The 19,438-nt window shown below is 50.4% G+C and overlaps 2 protein-coding genes across 14 annotated transcripts in view; one reads left to right on the forward strand and one right to left on the reverse strand.

Moving 5' to 3' along the window:
* The window catches only part of ZBTB1 (zinc finger and BTB domain containing 1), a 28,301-nt gene extending 21,089 nt beyond the window's left edge, over positions 1–7,212 (reverse strand). For 2 of the 11 annotated variants that reach the window (XM_085580884.1, XM_021554529.4), the window contains exon 1: positions 7,056–7,212. The gene's annotated coding sequence lies outside the window, so the exon portion shown is untranslated. Of the gene's footprint in view, positions 1–5,498; positions 5,948–6,238; positions 6,477–6,835; positions 7,034–7,055 lie in introns of those variants that run through there. The other 9 variants (XM_021554532.3, XM_021554527.4, XM_085580885.1 and 6 more) reach the window with 7 other exon arrangements.
* A 127-nt stretch (positions 7,213–7,339) lies between these two features.
* On the forward strand, positions 7,340–13,696 carry ZBTB25 (zinc finger and BTB domain containing 25). 3 transcript variants are annotated; one of them, XM_021554506.3, is made up of 3 exons: positions 7,340–10,101; positions 10,777–10,956; positions 12,102–13,696. In XM_021554506.3, exons 1-3 carry the CDS (start codon positions 9,767–9,769, stop codon positions 13,237–13,239), a joined length of 1,653 nt encoding a protein of 550 aa, XP_021410181.3. In that variant the 5' UTR covers positions 7,340–9,766; the 3' UTR covers positions 13,240–13,696. The 3 variants fall into 3 exon arrangements, with proteins under 3 accessions (XP_021410181.3, XP_085437015.1, XP_021410182.3); XM_085580889.1 differs by having other exon boundaries at positions 10,080–10,554; XM_021554507.4 differs by having other exon boundaries at positions 10,080–10,487.
* The last annotated feature ends 5,742 nt before the right edge of the window (positions 13,697–19,438 follow it).

Below are 19,438 nucleotides of genomic sequence, written 5' to 3' on the forward strand. Positions count from 1 at the left end.
ATGAGGCTAAGAAAAATTTTTCATGTATGAAGATTATTATTTTTTTTCATTTAGAAATTAAAAGTTTCTCTTCCAAAATCTTTGAGGAGCCACTTTATGTGGGAGAAAGTGTTATGTCTTAGATATGTTGTCACGATATAAAAATCTGCCTGAATTTTGACAAACTATATGCTTCAGGGGGATAAGATACAAATTATCAGTTTATTCCCACTTAAGACTTTTGTTAGTTATTGAAAATTCAGATTACAGCCTGGCAGAGAACATTTCATCCTCTTGCAGCTGCTTAGTAAACAAGGGCCTGCCTGAGCCATCCACAGTGAAACCCCCTTTTGCACAGAGCTCTGCCATGGTTTTAAACTACAAAAGGGTTGATTCAGATAGAGGGAAGAAATTTTTTATTATGAGGGTGTTGAGACCCTGGCACAAGTTGCCAGGAGAGGTGGTGGATGCCTCATGCCTGGAAATACTCAAGGCCAGGCTGGACTGGGCTCTGAGCAGCCTGATTTTGTTGAAATCCCTGCTCATTGCAGGGGGATTGGACTAGATGGCATTTAAAGATCCCTTCCAACCCAAACCATTCCATGATTCTTTGTGCCACCTCCACAATGTCACAGCTGACAGCAAAGCCTCCTGGAGACTGCTCCACAGCACGACTCTCCACGAGGTCTCAGCTTACTTGTGGTAGCTGATGGAGAAGATGCCCAGTTCTGACAGAGGGAGAGCCAGAGCCAGGAGGGGATGCAGGGAAAACACAGGGAGATTGGGAAATGCAAGAAGGATGTGATGGAAAACCTCTGAAAATCTGGAGAGAAGGAAAGCGCAGGCTGGGAGCACGGTGCTGTGCCAAGAGAAGGGATTAGGATGCAGCAGTGGGAATTAAACATGGGTGCAATGAGGGTCTAAACATTGGAGGGAAGAAGCCACTTGGGCTGGGAAAAGCCAGGCTGCAGGGCCAAGGGCAGAAGGGGTAAAAAACACAGACAAGCTCTTTCCAGGGAGTAGGTGGAAAACAATTGCAGCATTCATGCATTCAGAGCAGGAACCCCAAATTGCCAATCCTGCCATCCCTTTGCCATTAACAAGCATGACAGGCTTGCTGACAAACTCCTTCCCAACAAGAGCAAGCTCTCAGAAAATGGGAATTTATCATTACTTTGTTACTTTAATTGCTAAAATGGCAGCAATATGCATTTATCACTCATGTGGGTGGATCAATACTGCAAACTATTTTTGAAGTTTGCTTTAGGGAAAAAAATGAGCTATTAGAATGAAAACAGGTCTTTTTACAGAACATTCAAGGTATATACATATATTATGTACGTATCAAAGTATATTCTTCCATCCCTCTTACCAAAATTTCCCTTACTCAGCACATCCTCTGGATCTGTCCAAGCCTGGATCTGAGCACTACAAGACAATCCCTGCTCATTTGGCCAAGCATTTGGAGGATGTGAAGTGAATGGGAAGTGTGGGACAAAAAGAAGAATCTCACAGCAATGAACACTGCTTGGAGAACATCATCCCATTGCTGTCAATGCCAGGACAAGTAATTTCAACCTTTCTGGTTTGGTTGTTTTTCATAAGCCTGGCTTGCATTCTTTGGATGTCCAATTTATCACACAGGTAAACACCACTGGTGGCAGCTGAGGCCAGTGGGAGCTATCATCTGTAGGTATTAAACACCAAGTATCTTGGAAAATTAAAGCTCCATACAGATGAGTTTGTCAATACAAAGATTTTAATTATTTCTGATCCTCTTTTTCAAAGATAAGAGAATCACCAGCCACTTGCCCAGTGGACTAGCACACTTTGTGAAGCATCCAAATCCTGGAGGCACCAACCTCACAAGTCCACAAGGAACCCAAGTAACTCCATCTCCAGCAGTGATTGATTTGTGTGGTAAATGAAGCAGAGGCCACGTTGGAAGCAATCCTGAATGATGCAGAGGTTGAAAAAATGTGCTAGAAAAGCATCTGATATGAAAATGAAAACTGAAGGTATTTGACTTGGGTATTTTCACTCTGATTTTCAAACTCCAAGTCAGCATATGCATTTTATTTCCCTAGTACATATTTATTTTTACACAGCCAAGCTTTGATTCAAGCTACTTGTGTGCCAACAGACTTTTCTTATGAAGCACCACTTAGATACTATTCAGATGTGACCATGAACAAGGTTAAGTTGCACTACTACACTAACCAATTATGTTGTTTTTAAGTCTGCTAACAAGAAAAAAGAGGTATTTACTACAGCTCTATGCCATCATTTCCTCACACTCAAAAGTTTTCTGAGATGTTTTAAAACAAAAGAAGTTTAAAAAGTACTCAAGCAAAGAAATAGTGAAGCTCTGGCTAACTTCTCTGTCTTTAAAACATACCACAAGGTTCAGAATTCAGGAGCCTTTCGGCTCCTAAAATTAGTAGGTGGTTTTCAAAACCCAGCATTTCCACTGCTGAGCAGGCAGAAACACAGCGCTTACATGCTTAGTTACTGGCTCCTTTTCTTTGGAAACCAGGAACAGGCTGGACAAAAGTTTAATAAATGAGTGGAGAATTTGGTGCTAATAGAAAATGAGACTGGAAAACCTCAAGCAAACAACACCCAGTTACCCAAAAAACAAGCACACGGGGATCAGAAAGCAAATCTCCCATTGCCGTCTGTCTCCATACCCCACCCTGGTGTGGGTTCCCAAGAACTCTTCCCCCTAATTTTGCCATTATGGGTCTGACCTACCAAAAAGCCTAGATTCCTAAATGATAGCCTTTTCATGCTGCAGAAAATCCTATAGAACATGTACAAATTCTCCACACAATGCCCAAGAATTTTTGTGTTCTGCTCCTGCACTGACCACAGAGCTGTCGACAGGCTACAACTTTTTGCCTAGATATACTCAGTAGGAAGCCATAGAGATTGCTCTGGGTGCCTCAGTTTACACAAACACTGAAAAAACAGCAAAGAACTTGGGGCCAGGTGACAATCACCCACCTCAACAGTGAGTATGCACCAGTTTGCATGACAAGCATAGCCTTGATCATAAATTAAAACAGCTATTGGAATTACATGTACTGCCAGGGAAAATGGTTAATTAAGCTCCATTATCCAGGCTATGAAGGACTAAAGGTATAATTTATCCTCCTCTCTCAGCCTTTCCAATCACCTGCTTTTCAGGCATGCCAGTTGGGAAGATGATTCCAATGAGGCAGATACTCATCTTCAGATACATCCCCGTGGCTGAATCAACTCATTTCAGACTCCTGCACAATGCACAGGAACAAGTTTCATGGCACTCGAACCAGGGGAAGACGCTCCAAAGCCTCCAGCATGAGCTGTCAGAGCTCCTGGATTCCCTGATCCCCACTGCTCAGCCAGCAGCTCTCTGCTGATTCAGCATCCATGCCCACAAATGAGAAACAGACATCGAATTTTAGCAAGTTATGCTTCTCAACTGCTAACTGAAAATTAGTTAAGATACATTGCATGGTCTTAGGTCAGAGCACTCCTTGAAAGACAAGGAATACAGCTCAACAGAAAAAAATAAGAAAACTGAGTTTCTGCTAAAGCCCCATCTCAACGTCAAACAACTTTAGATCAGATCTAGGGAGTAGAAGTCCTAGAGACCTTATGCAGTCCTTTAAAGTAACTTACTAGCCGCAAAAGTTGACTCTAGAAAGTCACAGTTATCTTTTATCTGGCACCTTTACAGTTGTCAGGCAACACGGTAATGATATGTTTAAAAGAAACAATTAGTGGGGAAAAACTATGACACCCAATTTATGCTGTGCAGCAGAAAGGTGAGCCTTTTCATCTCGGCTCTCTGAGTTACACCAACTTTCAACTTCTGGAGGCATCTTGGTGCCTTAACCACATCTTGAGACCCTCAAATGAAGTCACAGGTGCCTTCCAGGAAAGGATCCTTGGCTAAATACAGGCTGCACTTCTGTGTAACAAATTGCTGGATGCACATGAACAAAGCTCGGTAACTTGTGACACAGAGATCAGACTACAGCTCTTCTTGACTCTTCCTGGTCTTAAGTGTTTCACATTTTACTTTCAGCATACTAAAAATAAAAATAAGGCTACTAGGGTCTCCATCCAATGAAATAGGTCTAATATGGGGAAGAAAAAGCAACAGCCAGTGAATTCTGGAGTTTTGCAGTGACACTGTGTGCAGAAATTAAAAATTACCAGACCAATCTGAGGATATAAACGGTCCTCATGCAAATGATGTCAGCTGCTGTGCCCACACACTGTGTCCACAGCAGAACTCTCTGGGTGAGGGCGTTTACCATTCCCAAGCAAAGGCAGGGCTGAATAATGCAACTGCTGGAGAACCACTGCCCAGACTGAAAAATGAACACATGGCTTCTCACTGTACATGTGTGCAGGTCCAGAATAACTCTAGTAAGAGGCCCAGCTGTAACAACAAAGAGAAAGGACACCGGGTATTTATCAGGAAACTTTCACTATCTCAGTTCTGAGCAGCTATTCTATTTCCATCCAGCAGGTAAATACCTACTGCAGCTTTGTCCATCCTGGATTTTCAGGGCTTTCCACTGTCAGCAAGAACAGAAATCTGTGAAAGAACAGCCACTGACATTCAAGCAAGAAAGCATCTAAAAACCCAAATCCCTGGTTGGCATGAGCACTCCCAATGTAATCGCTGTTAATTCCTGGGCCAGTGACAACAGTGGTTGAGTCTGATGAAGACTTGTGCAAGCAGAGCTGAAGCATCTGTTAAGCCTGTGATCTTATTCCACACAAAACTTTCTGGCTACTAGGAAGAAGTGGCTTCTATTACTTCTCTGAGCTTCCCACCCAGCAACAACCCACATCTTCATTACCTGCATCCAACCCCCCCAGCGGTGCTGGTTCCCTGCTACCTCAAACATCAGCAGAGTACAGCTAATACTACTTGTTACTCCTTAGGTTTTCTGGCCAGTCATCCAAAAATCTCTCCACAATCTTGTCAACTCGCTTTGCTGTTGCTGCCTAGGAAAATCTCTGCAACCGCTCGCGTTTGGCTGGTTTTCCCCATGGCCATATGGTCCCAACGCCTCTCCCGCCTCTCTGCTCGCCATGAAAGCTTAACTTGTAATTCAGCAAAAACGAGAAGCCCGCATCCCCCCGCGCACGGCTGCTCTGTGGGTTTTTCCAAGAGCTGTAATGAGGAATGTTACACAAACACCTTTAATTAAAGGAATGTTTGTTTAGTGTAATTAAATGCCTAAGGAACACCGCACTGTTGCAACCCCGGATAGTTTTGCAGTGCGTGCTGTACCTTGCGATACTCGAGTGAGAGGGAAATAATGCAAGCGACAACCTAGCAGTAAACACCCAAATATTAAGCAGCGTCCAAGCCATGCTACCCGTTTACCAACAACTACGTGTCAAGAAGAACCAGCACTCCTGTATCAGCTGGAACAGGAGAAAAACTTGAGAAACTCAGTTACAAAAATCCTGAAAAATAGAGAGGAATAAAACCCCAGCCCCAAACTCACAGCGTTTTTAGTCCCATTTCCTGTACTCTCTTCAACTACCTTTCTATCCGAGCAGAAAAGAGGAGTCCTTTGAAGAAGCAGACTTTCGACACCGCTCCCAGAGCGGCACAGGGCTTGTTTTTATATGACAAAAGTATTCCCCTTCCTTTCCAGCCGCCTCCACGGCGATCCAGCGCACTGCCAGCCCCGAGTGAAACCCAAGTCTCCCGCCTGGCAGGGTGGAGCATTCCCTCCGGGCTGCAGCTCCGCTCCGCTTTTCGCCGAACTGCCGCAACTCACTCCAAGTTTTGGGGCGTTTATTTCGTGAAGACAAAAGGAAGAGAAGCGGCGGGACCCACGGCGGGGGCCGGGGCTAGGCGCGATAGCGGCACTCGAGATGTTTACCGCGACTTCGAGCCCCGGAGCCACGCGGGCGGCGCGGTGCCCTTCCCTTCCCTTCCCTTCCCCGCCTCTCGCCCCTGCACCTCCCTAGGCCGCGTCTCGCCCTCCAGCGCGGCATCCCCCCGGACCCCCGCCCCGCGGGTGGGGCGCGCCCGCCGCGACCCCCGGAGAGCAGGAGGGAGGGCAGGAGGGAGGGCAGGAGCGAGCCCGACCGGAGCCGCCGCCGCGGCGCCGCCGCTCAGCCCCCGCGCAGTCCCCGCGGCGCCGCTCCGCTCCGCGCCGCGCCCTGCCCGGCCATGGGCGCAAGGTCACCGCTCCGGCCGCCGGCCAGGCACCGGCCGCGGCTGGAAAGCCCCTACCTGGCAGCGCCGCCGCCACTATGGCGGGCCGCGCCGGGCCACGCCGCCGCTCGGCACTTCCCACCTCCCGCCGCCGGCGGAGCTGCGGCCGCCTCCCGCCTCCTCCTTCCCGGGTCCCGGCGGCGGCCCCCGGGCCCCGCTTACCGCGGCTCGGGGAGAGGCGGCGGCCGCCGACGGGGAGCCGTGCCCGCGCCGCTCCCGCCGCTGCTGCTGCTGCCGCTGCCGCCGCGGCTGCAACAAAGGACTTCCGCCCCGCCGCGCTGCCGTTGCCGCAGCGCCGGCTCCGCCGCGACCGCACGGAGCCGGACCCCTCCCCTCGGCGGCCGCGGCTCCCGGCGCCGCCGCTGCCAGCGCTGCTGCGCCGCCGCCAATGCCGGGGCCCGGCGGGCGGCTCCCTGCCGCGCTCCGCTCTTCCCGTGCCGCCGGGCATGCCGCCTCGGCCCGGCTCCTCCCCGTCCCCCGGCGGAGCCCCCCGTCCCCCGGCGGGGCAGCGTTAGCTTATCCCACCGGCCGGCGGGCGCCCACCGGGACCCCTCGGCCGGGCTGTGCCGCCTCGCTGCTCTCCCGGCCCCCGCAGTCCGCCCCTTCCCCGCGCACCCGGGCTCGCCGCAGCGAACGGGGAGTCTCCGCGTTCCCCCCGATGCAGCCGTGGCCGGCGCCAGCGGGGAGGCTCCGGTCACCCGTGTGGGTGCCCGGCGATGGAGCGCTGTACCCGCAGCCCCACGGCCCCCGCGTGGGACAGCTCAGCTGCGAGAAAACCACTGCAAAGCTGCGTGAGGAAGTATTTCCTTCTCGCAGCAATTTCGCACGTTAATACCTCCGCCCTCCCTCCTGGAGCTTCACGGTGATGCAGGAGCACAGGGCCGGCAGCCACCGCCACGCTCCGTCACAGATCCCGAGAACAGCGCTTTTTTTCATCCTTCCAGGAGCTGTTCCAGGCCCTCTTCCCACCAGTGTCTGCACCTCTCCTGTCTGACAACATCCAGCTTCTCCGGAACTATCCCATGTGAGTAAGTGGGATTTCCGGCCCCCCTGCTATCTGCCGCAGTTCTGAGAGAAAACATAAGCCAGGTCAGGCTTTCCTCCAGGTCTTGCCACTTGACTTTTCCACCCCTAGAGTGACATTTGTTCTTCAGCACAAGCATTGTAAGTGTTTAATCCGCACAACTCCATCATTCAGTTTCTGGAGATACCATTGTTTTTATGTTGCTGCAACTGAGATCCCTCTTAAGTACCTGACAAGCCAAAGTGGCAAACTTAATCATAGCAAAATATGAGATTTTATTACAAAATTGAAAATGGCAAAATTAACAACAACAACAACAAAAAAAAAAGGCAACAAAATAAAATGTCACAATGTTAAAATGTACCAGCATCCATCCCTGCTTCAGTGACCCTGAAGGTTTTCTGGAGGCATCCCTCCTCTGCGTAAGCAAACAGGACAAACCCAACAATACAATCCTAGTTTCCAAATGGAGGATCAGCCCTTCCTTCTGGGTCTGTCTGGGGATTTTCTAACCACTACAGAATAAAAGCGGAGCTTTAAAAATGTCTTTCAGAATGTGTCTAAAAAATCCCCGTTTCCCCTCTCACTCTGCTTGAGCCTTGTCTCAGGGGTACATAGCAGTGCCAAGGGAAAAAAACCTCTGTGGCTGTAAGACACCAGCTCCCACAGAAGATGGAGGGACCCCCACATTACAGCTACTTGTAGGTTTTCCTGTTTTATAGGAAGTTAAATAAATGGCCTCCATAAGAGGTTTTCAAATCGCACTGAAAAGTTGCTTTTCTTATGGTTCAAGAGTCTTTTCTCCCCACCTCTTTACACACCTCAAGGCAGCACAAGCCAAGAGCACCCATGAGGGGCTTGCGAAGCCTTTTGCTCTGTCCCATGTGCATCACACCAGGAGCTCCTGCCACCTCCAGTGGGGCACAAGGCTGTCCCCCTTTTCTCACCACCCCCATTTTCTTAACTGACCTTCCACCACACTTACCTCTCCTATTTACTATTTTTTTTAAATTATTATTTTCTGAGAGGAGGAGGGAGCAGAAACACCCATGGAGAGAGCTGTGATTATGTCCTGATATTTTTTCTGACCCACCAGCATAGGCTGTGTCACTTTGTATTGGCTGTGAGTGATATCATTGCTTGTGTTTTACAGCAAAACACCAAATTTCATTCCTCACCACTGCTTTCATCAGTTTGGCTCTGGTTTCTCTGAAGCTCTTCAAAGTCCTCTTTGGACCAGAGTCAACCTAAATAACATGTAAATAATTAATCATTTAAATAAATAACATGCCACCTGCAAATAGCGACTCGCTCTGTACGCAGGTTAATAAATATGTTAAATAACCCAAAACAGAGTACAAAACCTTGAGCCACCTACTGCAAACCTCTTTTGGGGAAGAAAAGTGGCTACTAATATTTATAGGAACAGCAGGATTACAGCTCCATGATCTCTCAATTCTGCTGCTGCGCAAACACAGGAGGGAAAGATGGTCCCTGAGTCCTGTGAGCTTTATATTTAAAATTAAAGAAACAAAACATAAGGCAATGGAAAAGATAAAGCTGTGTTGGTAAGTGGGATAAGCAGCAAACACATGGATGAAAATTCTTTGGAGCCTACGGTCTGTCATCTCTCAGCCCATCTTCATCACCCACCCAGGCTCAGGCTGCCTGGAAACAGCCCCCTAAGCTGGTGTTTTCTGGTGGCCAGGGGCATTATTTGCCTTAAATATTGAAGAATTGCAGCTATGGGGATGCAAAAAGAAAATGGACTACAAACTATCAAATGCTGAGAGGGAACCAAGAGGAATGATCCGAGGCGCTGAGGATCTTCTGCAGAGGCCCTGAGTCAGCAGAGATGCCATGGAGGAGGTGGGTGTGACAGATCTTGGAAACTGCACCAAAATCATGACAAAAGCACACAAATAGTCATTTTCACTGCCTTTTCCAGCTGGAAAAACAACCTGTAAACATGAAATTAACGTGGTGGCAGCAGGACGCTGTATGGACTGGACGTTTGAACAGGTTCAGAACGCGATCTGGTTACACTGATCGGAAATCCACCTCGGAGGTGGTACTGAGTGCCAGAGCGGAGGGGTCGGGCTCGCCGGGGAGAAGCCCATCCCTGCCCATCCCTGCCCATCCCTGCCCGGGAGGGGCTGCTGGTGGCCGGGCAATCGCGGCCAAGGGTGGGAGTGCCGCCTGTGCCTCCTCCCGTGCCTGGCACCTCAGCCGGCACAGCTGCTCTCCCTAAAATAACCCCGGGTTTAACATCAGCGAGCGACTGCGGGAGGCCTGGCAGAGCAATGGTTCGTCCGCAGGACTCGTGGTGGTGAAAGCAGCACAGAGAGGCTGCCATTGGTGAGGAAGCCAGATCGTATCTTCTCGTCCATTCCCGGCCAGACTGGGGAAGCTCCTTTTTTTTTTCCTGTAAAAAACAAAACACAAACCCCCCCCAAAAAAAAAAAAAAAAAAAAAAAAGGCAAACCAGCGATTAAGAAGCCGAGCCCCCCCAGCCGAGGCTGATGCCTTTGTCAACGCACGGCAAAACACGCACCCTCCCAAAAAAACACAAACCCCATGCTCCTTCCCTCCCTCGCACAGGAGCTGCGGGCGAGCAGCGCGGGCAGCGCCGCCCGCAGCCGCGCAGGGGCCGCGCCCACCGCAGCGCCGGGCCGCGCCGGCGTCTCCCGGGAGAAGCCCATCCCTGCCCATCCCTGCCCGTCCCATCCCGGCCCATCCCGGCCCGTCCCATCCCGGCCCTGCCCGGCCCTGCCCGGCCCGGCAGGAAGCGCGGGGGGGCAGCGCCCACCCCATCCGCCGGGCGGCAGCGGGGGCGGGCGGCGCGGCGCTTCCGCGGGTGAGCGGCTGCGCGGGCGCGGGGGAGCCGCGGGGCCGGGAGCGGGGGAGGGAAGGGAAGGAGGGAAGGGAAGGAGGGAGGGCAGGGCGCCGGTCCCACGCCGCGGGGAGCCTGCGCTCGCCGCCTCCCGATGCGCGTCGTGTCTCTCCCACCCGGCCCCCCGCAATAATTTTCCGCGGAAACAATAGCAAATATCGGCGTTTATTTGCGCAGGGGCCGCTGGCGGGGCGGGGCGAAGCGAGGGCGGCTCAGCCCGCACAATGGGGGCTTTGTTGGACGCACAGGGCTCCTCTGTGCCGGCGCCGCCGGGCTCTGCCCCGCTCCCCCGCGCTCCCGGGCGGCGGAAAGCACCGTCACATCAGAGGGAAACGCGAGCCGGGTTTAAAGTTAGTGCTGACACCCCGCCGAGCGTAGTTAATCAGCGGGAGAAGCATCTCTGAGTGTAGCTGGCAGGTGGGAAAGTCCTCGAGAGGTCGTGAGCTCCTTGGTGGTGGGTTTGAGCACCAGCGGTGGTATCAGGAGAAGCTGTAAATAGGGGTGCAGGGGCTATCTGGAGGAGGGGAGAGGCTCCATGCCAGGCGTCCATCTCGTTTCGGTGGTGAGAAGTCAACATTTGAGCCTTTGGGAGCTCTCTGATTTCCTAATGCGATGAACATCTTGTTCCCTTGCTCCCAGGCACACCATGGATACCACCGGCCACAGCGTCCTCCTCCTCCAGCAGCTGAACATGCAACGGGAGTTTGGCTTTCTGTGTGACTGCACAGTTGCCATTGGAGATGTTTACTTCAAAGCCCACAGAGCGGTGCTCGCTGCTTTTTCAAACTATTTTAAGATGATATTTATTCATCAGACGAGGTAAGAACGCACAGCTCTCCTCTTATCCTTTTACCACTCTCAGCATTCTGCTTTTTCCTCCTTCTAAAAGTATAAAAGTCTGAAATTGAGTATAAATGGGGATGTTAGGTGGCCTGAAATTATTTTTCTAACCCAGCACAGGCCTTGGCTCTCTAAACAATCCCAGTCCAGAAAGCACCGCCCTTTAAAACCACTTTCTTAGTCAGCATATGGCAACATCAGACCCTGCATTTTGGAGATGAGGCATTTGTGTGACCAGATAAATAAAGCGTGTAAGTACCATCATCTTCCTGCAGTGAGAGCCCTGCAGATTTAGAATCCAGGGATATCCTGGTACCTCCTGCCCATGTGCACTATGTCCAGTACTTTGCCTTAGGTTGTTGTCAAGCTTGCTGGGTGAGACTGTCATTTTTGGCAGGATCCACAGGCTTGAAACAATTGCGAAGCTGTGGCCAGTTCTGTGCTTCAGATTCTTGGAGATAAGGGCTGAGACTGAGATCATCAATTGATTTCAAGCTGTTGTTCACATGCTTCACCTGGCCAGGTCAGGAGTGGTTCTGCAGGTATAACAAGAGCAGTGCCATGGTCTGGCCTCTGACCTGGGGCTGGCTGCTTGTGATAGATTAAACATTCTTTATTCCCCTTCCTATCTGAGAGTCGTGGCCTCCAGCACCTCTGCAAGATAATCTTTAGGATCAGCTGCATTGCCCCTTGGCTGGAAGTGAGATGAGTTAACTGCCCTTCCCTGTGGATGTTGTTTGCTGACACTTAAGTGCAATACTCGTAAAGATTACACAGTACTGGCAGCTGAACTTCTTACTCAGATAAATGGAGTGGCACACACTAGTGATGCTCAGCCTGCATGGCATCGCTGCGGTGCCGTGCGCTGCAGCTGGCTCTGCACGGGAGGGATGGAGTGGCCAGGGCTGGTCACTTGCACCAGCCTCAGCTGCAACTGTGCACATGGTCTTCAGAATCACAGGGATAAACGCAGACTTAGGCACTTGGCTTTGCATACAAAGCTTCTGCACTTCTGCAGGGCTTGGCAGGGAGTGCTGCTTGTAAAAGTGCTCTCACAGCAAATGGGCAGGTAATGGATCAGGATTTGGAACCCTGTATGTACTTAATCATCTGTTTTGTTTCAGCGAGTGCATAAAAATTCAGCCTACAGACATCCAGCCTGACATATTTAGTTACTTGTTACATATAATGTACACTGGGAAAGGGCCAAAGCAGACTGTCAGCCAGAGCCGGCTGGAGGAAGGCATCCGCTTTCTGCACGCAGACCACCTCTCCCACATCGCCATCGAGATGAACCAGGCCTTCTCCCCAGAGCCGGTCCAGTCCTCCAACCTGTACGGGATCCAGATCTCCACGGCGCACAAGCTGGCAAAGGAGCGCCTGGGAGCGAAGGAGAGCCTGCCCAAGGCGGGCGGCCGGTCTGCGGCCCAGGGCGATCACCCCCAGCTGCAGCTGTCCCTGGCCATCGGCCTGGACGACGGCCCCCTGGACCAGCAGGTCGCCCGCCCCTCGGCCCAGCCCGCGGCGCTGGCCAAGCCGGCCGAGGAGCGCCCGAAGCTCTCGGTTTCCATAAAGCAGGAGAGGTGCGACTCGGAGCCCGTGGTGTCCCAGAGCTGCACCCCTCCTTCTCCAGAGGTAGCGAGCCCCATCCTTGCCAAGGGCAGCCTCAAGGTGCACTTGTGCCACTACTGCGGGGAGCGCTTCGACTCGCGGGAGGGGCTGCGGCAGCACCTGCACACCCACGTCTCGGGCTCGCTGCCCTTCGGCGTCCCAGCCTCCATCCTGGAGAGCGGCGACCTGGGGGAGGTGCAGCCTCTGGCTGAGGACAGGGAGCCTGGGGATGGCCATCGCCTCGGCGCCTTCCTTCTCAAGGAGGATGAACACCAGCTGGAGCATCCGAGCTGCAGCGACCTGGAGCCTCTGCAGATCGGGCAGCTCTCCCTCATCTCCAAGGACCACGAACCGGTGGAGCTGAACTGTAACTTTTCTTTCTCGAGAAAAAGAAAGGTCAGCTGCAGCGTCTGCGGCCGCACGTTTTTCCGGAAGAGCCAGCTGCTGGAGCACATGTACACGCACAGAGGGAAGCAGCACAAGTACAGCCGCTGCCAGCGGCTGGAGAGCCCCAGCACCCCCAGGTTTCACCCTTACTGTGACAGCGAGAGTGTGGGTAAGAGCTCCAGCTTGTCCCAGGACCACTTAGATGAATGTATACTGGAGCCAGATCTCATCCAAGAAAGCGTCGATACGATCCTGGTAGAGTAATTCTCCCCCTTCAGATGCTGAAGCTGGATGTTTTGGCATTCTCCACCTAGGGAGTGGCTGCTCTGTGCAGCTGAATTTCTTGAGCCACCGTTCCCCTCACTGCTGAGATAACTGTGAAGGACTGTGTACTTTGACTTGTGTACTTGCTTTTTTTTACTTCTCTAACTTTTAAACTTGAGTTAATTCCCATCTAAGTCATTCTTGGAAGCCTCTGTGTAACTCAGTTATGTTTTTCCTGAATGTGAGCTTATTCCTACTCTCCTTTACTGGAGTAAAGGCTGTATTGCTGGGAGTGAGGTTTAAACATTGTCTAGTAACTCTGTGTGGTGCCTAGGACTGTTTGTATCCCATAGAATTGCTCTTCTGAAACCAGATGGATGGAAGTGTAGAGGGAAATACTTACTGTGTTTCCCAAACAGTTTGTTTATAATGAAAATAAATATCTCAAGGAGATGAATCCTGAAGTTCATGTTGTTCATGTAACTGCAGTTAACAAATCTCTGCATAAATATTTGCAGGAGCCATAAGGCTGCTCTTTTCAAGGGAATTGGCAGTGTTGATGTAGGGGTGGCAACCTTCATTTTGACAAGCCCTGGAGTCCTCATCTGTCTTCTAAATTTACTTTTAAACTCTAGGGATTTGCATGTGTTTTTCCTCCTTCCTACTCCTCCCTCGTTCGCTGCTGCTGCATAAGCAAGGACAGATTTTGATGCCCCCCTAGGACCATGTTCATATTCCACTGTCTTCTCTGCTGGGAGGAAGGAAAGCTGCAAAGGAGTGTCCCCTCTTCTTTGAGAGGAGACATACCCTAACTTAAGTCTGTACAGGATTAAATGCCACGCACGTATTTTCTGAGTGAAAATGATTACTGACTTTATAAACAGCTTGGAGTAAACACATTTTAAAATATTACAATCTGTATATTTGCTCAGAGCAAATACACAGCCTGTTATTTTTTCTCTGTTTGCAGAGGCACTGTGAGATGGTAACATGCAAGTTTTTTGCCTTTCATATAAACATAAAATGGTTTGGGCTGGAAGAGACATTAAAGATGATCTAGTTGCAACCCCCCTACCACGGGCAGGGACACCTTCCACTAGACCAGGTTGTTCAAAGCCCCATCCAGCTTTTCATTTATCATTTCTTGTTATCTGAAGGGCAATATCCAAGAAGGGGTTTAAATTATACCTATGCCTCTTGAATTCATAGTTTGTCCCTTTCTAGTTTTTATCCCAGGCTTCCCACTAGATGGGCTGCAGCCCACCCCTCGGAGATGCTGTTACTCAGAAGGCCATGAAGAGACACACCAAGCTCTTGGAGAGCCAAGGTCTCTTCTGCAGCACAGAGCACAAGCCTCGTGAGCTGCTCCTGTAGTCTCTTTACCCAGATTTTGGGAAGCTGGAGGCTTCCTGCCAGTCCTGGTGGAGCCGAGTCATTGCCTTTGGAGGGGGGGGAGCCTGAACAATGGTGTGAGAAGTTTGCAGTCAGAACGCCTGCTCCAAAGCTCTTTGTAGTCGTGACTCTTGAGCTGTCTTTGATATTGTCCTGGAGCAAGAGCTGCAATTTAATCACTGCTGAATTAAAAGACCATCTGAGGTCTTTGTAAGGGTGGTTGTTGCTTCTCCTGGGCAGGGAGCTGCTCACCCCGGGGGATGGATTGGCCACTGAGAGCTGCCAAATTGTGTTTCAAGACAAAGGGGCAAAACAACCAGACCCCGAGCCTGCCAAGATGATGTTGCAAAATGCAGGCTGTGGTCTGGAGTGTGCTTCCCTGCAAGCCCCAGTGCTCCCAGTGCTGCGTGTGCCCGTTAAAGCTGCTCTGGTGTGAACACTTTTGAACTCCGATTTAAAAGGCGTTATTTGAAAGAAGCAAACAAACAGAACCCAGCCGACACCCAGGCCTGTGAATGCTGCATCTGAGCACGGAGCCATTCACACAGAGCATTTCCTAGAAGAGAGGCTTCTGCCTCTCTCCCAGCCTAACAGCATCAGCTAAATCACATCCAGCGCAGACTGCTCATAACTGGGCAAACGCCCTCCGGCTTCCACTGACCTCTATTTCTACATGATGGGTTAAAAAAAAGGAAAAAAAGAGGTATTTTATGGTCATCCCCTATTTGTATGTAACACTTACTGAGTGGGCTGGCTTCTCTGGGTGCTGCTTGCTTCCCTCGGCTTTCTGCATTTAATTTAAAAACAGAGAGAAGCGTTTGCTGGGGTGGCTAGAGCTGTAGAAATGAGCTGTAGAGGGACTGAATATCTACTATTCAGTCAGTAGATAAACACCTCAGGGCTCTTGATGTCTCTGCAGAGGTAACAGGGTAGTGGTAACAGAGGTCAGTATTGGGGACAGCAGCAGGGACAGCAGTGCCCAAGGCATCTCTGGGACACGCTGCTCATCCTCAGGTGTGTGGGCTGTTCGCTTCTTGCCCATTAAAAAGGGAGCTTTTATAAAAGCTATGATGTCGGGTAAAAGAGCCAGACATCCCTCAGCTGTATGTGCTGCAGGAGTGACTCCATGGCACTGACTGCAAACACACCAGCAAAGCTGAAATGAGACATGAACCAGGGCTGTGTTCATGTCCTGTGGATCCTAGAAAAGATACAACTGTAGATTATTGTTTTCTGTTATCCTCACACCCCCTTTAAAAGGTGTACTTTGGTTAACCTTTGTGGGACTGAACATCTGTGACATCAAACGTCTGCCAAAGGCTTTTTTTTTTTTTTTTTGCATCATTTGCAATACAAGAAATGCATTTTCAGCAGTTTTCTACTGCAAGTGTTAAAGCACTGTTATAATCAAAGCAGCAGGAAAAGCTGGAGACAGAAGTCATCCGCTCCGAGTTATGTTAACATAAAAACATAATTCTCTCCAAGTCTTATGAATAGAAAATAATTTTACAGGGCAGTTACATTTGCTAAGCAAGGGCAACAGCTGCTCCTGGATAAATCATGAGAAGTTTTATTACTGTATGTGGAAGACACTTGAATTACTGAGTGCTTAACCTTTATGCCGGTGCATGCTTGGAAATCTGCCTGACTTGCACAGCTGGGTTTGACAAATACTTATTTCTTGTTGGGGTTTGATTTTTTTTTTTTTAATAAAAACCTAAAAATTTTGTCACAGTGTGCAGAATATTTATACTAGTGATTCCTTCCAGATATCTGTGATTGGTTAATAGATGCACATGGGCTTAGGCAAAGAAAGCCCTGAGGTGGGAATACTTCAAGGCTGGAAGTCTCAAATCTCTGATACTGCTGGGTCCAACAGCATCTGTGTTTCTCAGGCTTCTTAGAGTTCTTTATAGAGTGTGGAGAATCTTGCTTTTGTGCACACTGAGAAGGTTGAACACGGAAGTTAAATTTGCTGTTGGGATGTAAACCTGAAGCGGTGAGTATATTACATTTAAAAATAAGGCCAATACGTGTAATACTGCAATCATGACATTTCATTTCTTCAGTGTAATGCTGATACTGAATAGTTTTCTGGTATTTTGGAGGCAGAAAGTATTTATCCTCTGTAAGTGAAGCCTTCAGAACTGCAGTGAAAAGTGACTTCAGCATGTGCAATTCAACATCATTGAATGGGACCATGACTATAAGTGGCCAAACTTCATGGCTTATGGAAGGTGTTCCCACAGCAAACAGCCAACAGGTTGTGCCATACCTCTGCCATGATCTTCAGATTCCCTGTTCAATAAAACTCAGTCCCTTCCCTTCTTGTCCAGGATTGCCAAAATGACTGCAACAGAGTGGGCTTCCCATCAGTCCAGCACTAAGAAAATACATTCTGAGCAATAAGAAATCATGAGGAAAAAGGTAATAAGGATGGATGTGCCCTAAATTACATGCTGGTTAAATATTTGCAATCAGAGCTGTGTCAAGACTGAGCTCCCTGAGATGCAATCGCAGCATCTACGGGATTTGCATGTTTCATTAAGGAAAAGTAATGACACAACTTCAAAAGCAGCCTAGGAGAGGAAATGTTCTCCACCAACTATTCTAAACCAGAGGCTGCACCCTCAGAACAAAGGCAGGGTGAAGCTCTCAGCCTTCTCTGCTGCACTGGGTTTCACCTGAGTGGAGCTGGCCCTGGGAAGCTTTGGGGGGCTCCGGCAGCCCGTGCCTCGGGGGTACATGCTGGGATGCACAGGGCAGTGCAGCAACGTTTAGTCCGTGTGAATCTTCCTGTTACTGGCACAAACACTGTAGGAAAAAGCTGTCTAAAGCCCTCTGTCCCTCCTGGCAATCGCTGGGATTTGTAACGCGTCGCTTTTCGGACACAAAGCCAGCTATAGGCGCCGGGGCAGGATAACCAGGGCGGGGTGATGGATGCAGGAAAGCTGGCAGCAGGCAGGCAGGCGGTGGTGCCGGCCACCGGGGCAGGACGCGGCGCTGGGCGGGCGGTCGAGGCTCCGCGTCCCGTTCTGCCCGCAGCCCTGCCGGGAGGGACCCGCTCCGCCTCCGCCGGAGCCCGCAGCCCCCGGAGCCAGCAGGGCAGGCGCCGCAGCCTGTCATTAGGGCCGAGCATCCCCGGCAGGCTGTTCTCCCGATCCGCTTACTCATCGCGCTGATGCTCGGGGTGCGGGCGCGCACCATTCCTGTTGTGCCTGTTGCACTCGCCAGCCGGGCCCCAGCCCGCTGCTGCTGCCCGCAGGCTGCCCCACGCACCTCGGGGACGCGCCTCGGCCGCCCCTGCCCTGCTCCAGCTGGGAAATGGAATGCAAATTGTGTTTCAGGCTGTCGGGGCTGCGCCGGAGCCCGACGCCTCCGTGCGGCGCAGTCGGGGAGGTTTGGCAGGCGGGAGCGGCGGGGGCTGCCGGCAGCATCCCGGGATGCGCCGCTCCCCCTTCCCGGGGATGCTCCGCGGAGCCGCGGTCCCTGCTTCCCAGCCGGCTGCCATCTCAGCAGGCTCCCGTCACGCCGAGCTGTCACCGCGCTGAGCCCCGGCACAGCAAATGGTGAGAGCGAGCGTGACGGAGGGACGGGCGCTGGGGCGCAGAGATGACAGCCATCCCTCTCCAGATGGAAATCTGCTCTCAGGGACAAGGGCAAAGTGATGCCTGGTGTGGCCGTGCGCCGGTCAGGAGCTGGCATTGGACAGGCACCTCCCGAAAGGACAGCGGTGCCTGCAGAAGGGCACCTTGAAACGGGGGTGCCACCTCCTCCAGATTAAAGAGGTTTGGAAGGCACATCTCTGCGAGGTCTAGCTTGAGGACTGACAGGGTGACTGCCAGCTCGAGCTGCAGATGATACTTTCATCTTAACAATCTGAATTGCAAAACATGTTTTCTTACCATCTCCCTCCCTTTTGTATCCAGCCTGTTTGACAGTTTTTATATAACAAAACCTACTTTAAAATGCTGGGCTCGGGTATTTTTGCTGAAATCCACTTTTTGCCTAAGTGGACTCTAACCCCACAGCAGAAAAATCCCATCATCTGACACAGAACTGCACTCTTCACAATTCTCTGCAAAAAGAAAGACATGTGAAAGCTGTGCCTCCTAAAAAACATTAACCTATATTGCAGCTTAAATAACTGTAACATCATCTGATTAGGTTTTCTTTAAAGTCACATTTAATGTTAAGATTTTGTCCATTTGAAAATGAAAAGTATTTAATTACTTTAGTACTACCCAACAAGAGCTGACAAGAAACATTTCTCTGGGAAATAAAACTGCAGAGATAAAATCATATTAAAGCAATTATTTAAATCAATCTGTTTCCTTGGAGCAGTTCATTTTGAGTTACTCATGTTGAAAGCTTCTATCTATAACACAGGAAACATTAGGGCTTCACTGCCTGTAAATGGGTCTGGCATCCATCCATCCATCCATCCATCCATCCATCCATCCATCCATCCATCCATCCATCCATTATCCATCCATCCATCCATCCATCCATCCATCCATCCATCCATCCATCCATTATCCATCCATCCATCCATCCATCCATCCATCCATCCATCCATCCATTATCCATCCATCCATCCATTATCCATCCATCCATCCATCCATCCATCCATCCATCCATCCATCCATCCATCCCAAGTTCAAACCAGGATTCCTGCGTATTTTGTGAATTTACTCAATTTCTTACACACATTTGTGGAAAAAAAAAAAACCCAAACCAAACAACCCAAACCCAACAAAAACAACAACAAAACCCCCTACAACCACATCATCACTTTTCTATATGG

This window comes from Lonchura striata, chromosome 5 (genome assembly GCF_050655825.1).
Source record: "Lonchura striata isolate lonStrDom1 chromosome 5, ASM5065582v1, whole genome shotgun sequence".
Taxonomy (NCBI): domain Eukaryota; kingdom Metazoa; phylum Chordata; class Aves; order Passeriformes; family Estrildidae; genus Lonchura; species Lonchura striata.

Bases quoted from the DNA above. Each gene is read 5' to 3' on its own strand.
- ZBTB25 (XM_021554506.3), top strand. From the start codon at position 9,767: ATGCCTTTGTCAACGCACGGCAAAACACGCACCCTCCCAAAAAAACAC. The intron at 10,102-10,776 runs GTGAGCGGCTGC...CCTTGCTCCCAG, and splicing joins GCGGCGCGGCGCTTCCGCGG to GCACACCATGGATACCACCG. The intron at 10,957-12,101 runs GTAAGAACGCAC...GTTTTGTTTCAG, and splicing joins ATATTTATTCATCAGACGAG to CGAGTGCATAAAAATTCAGC.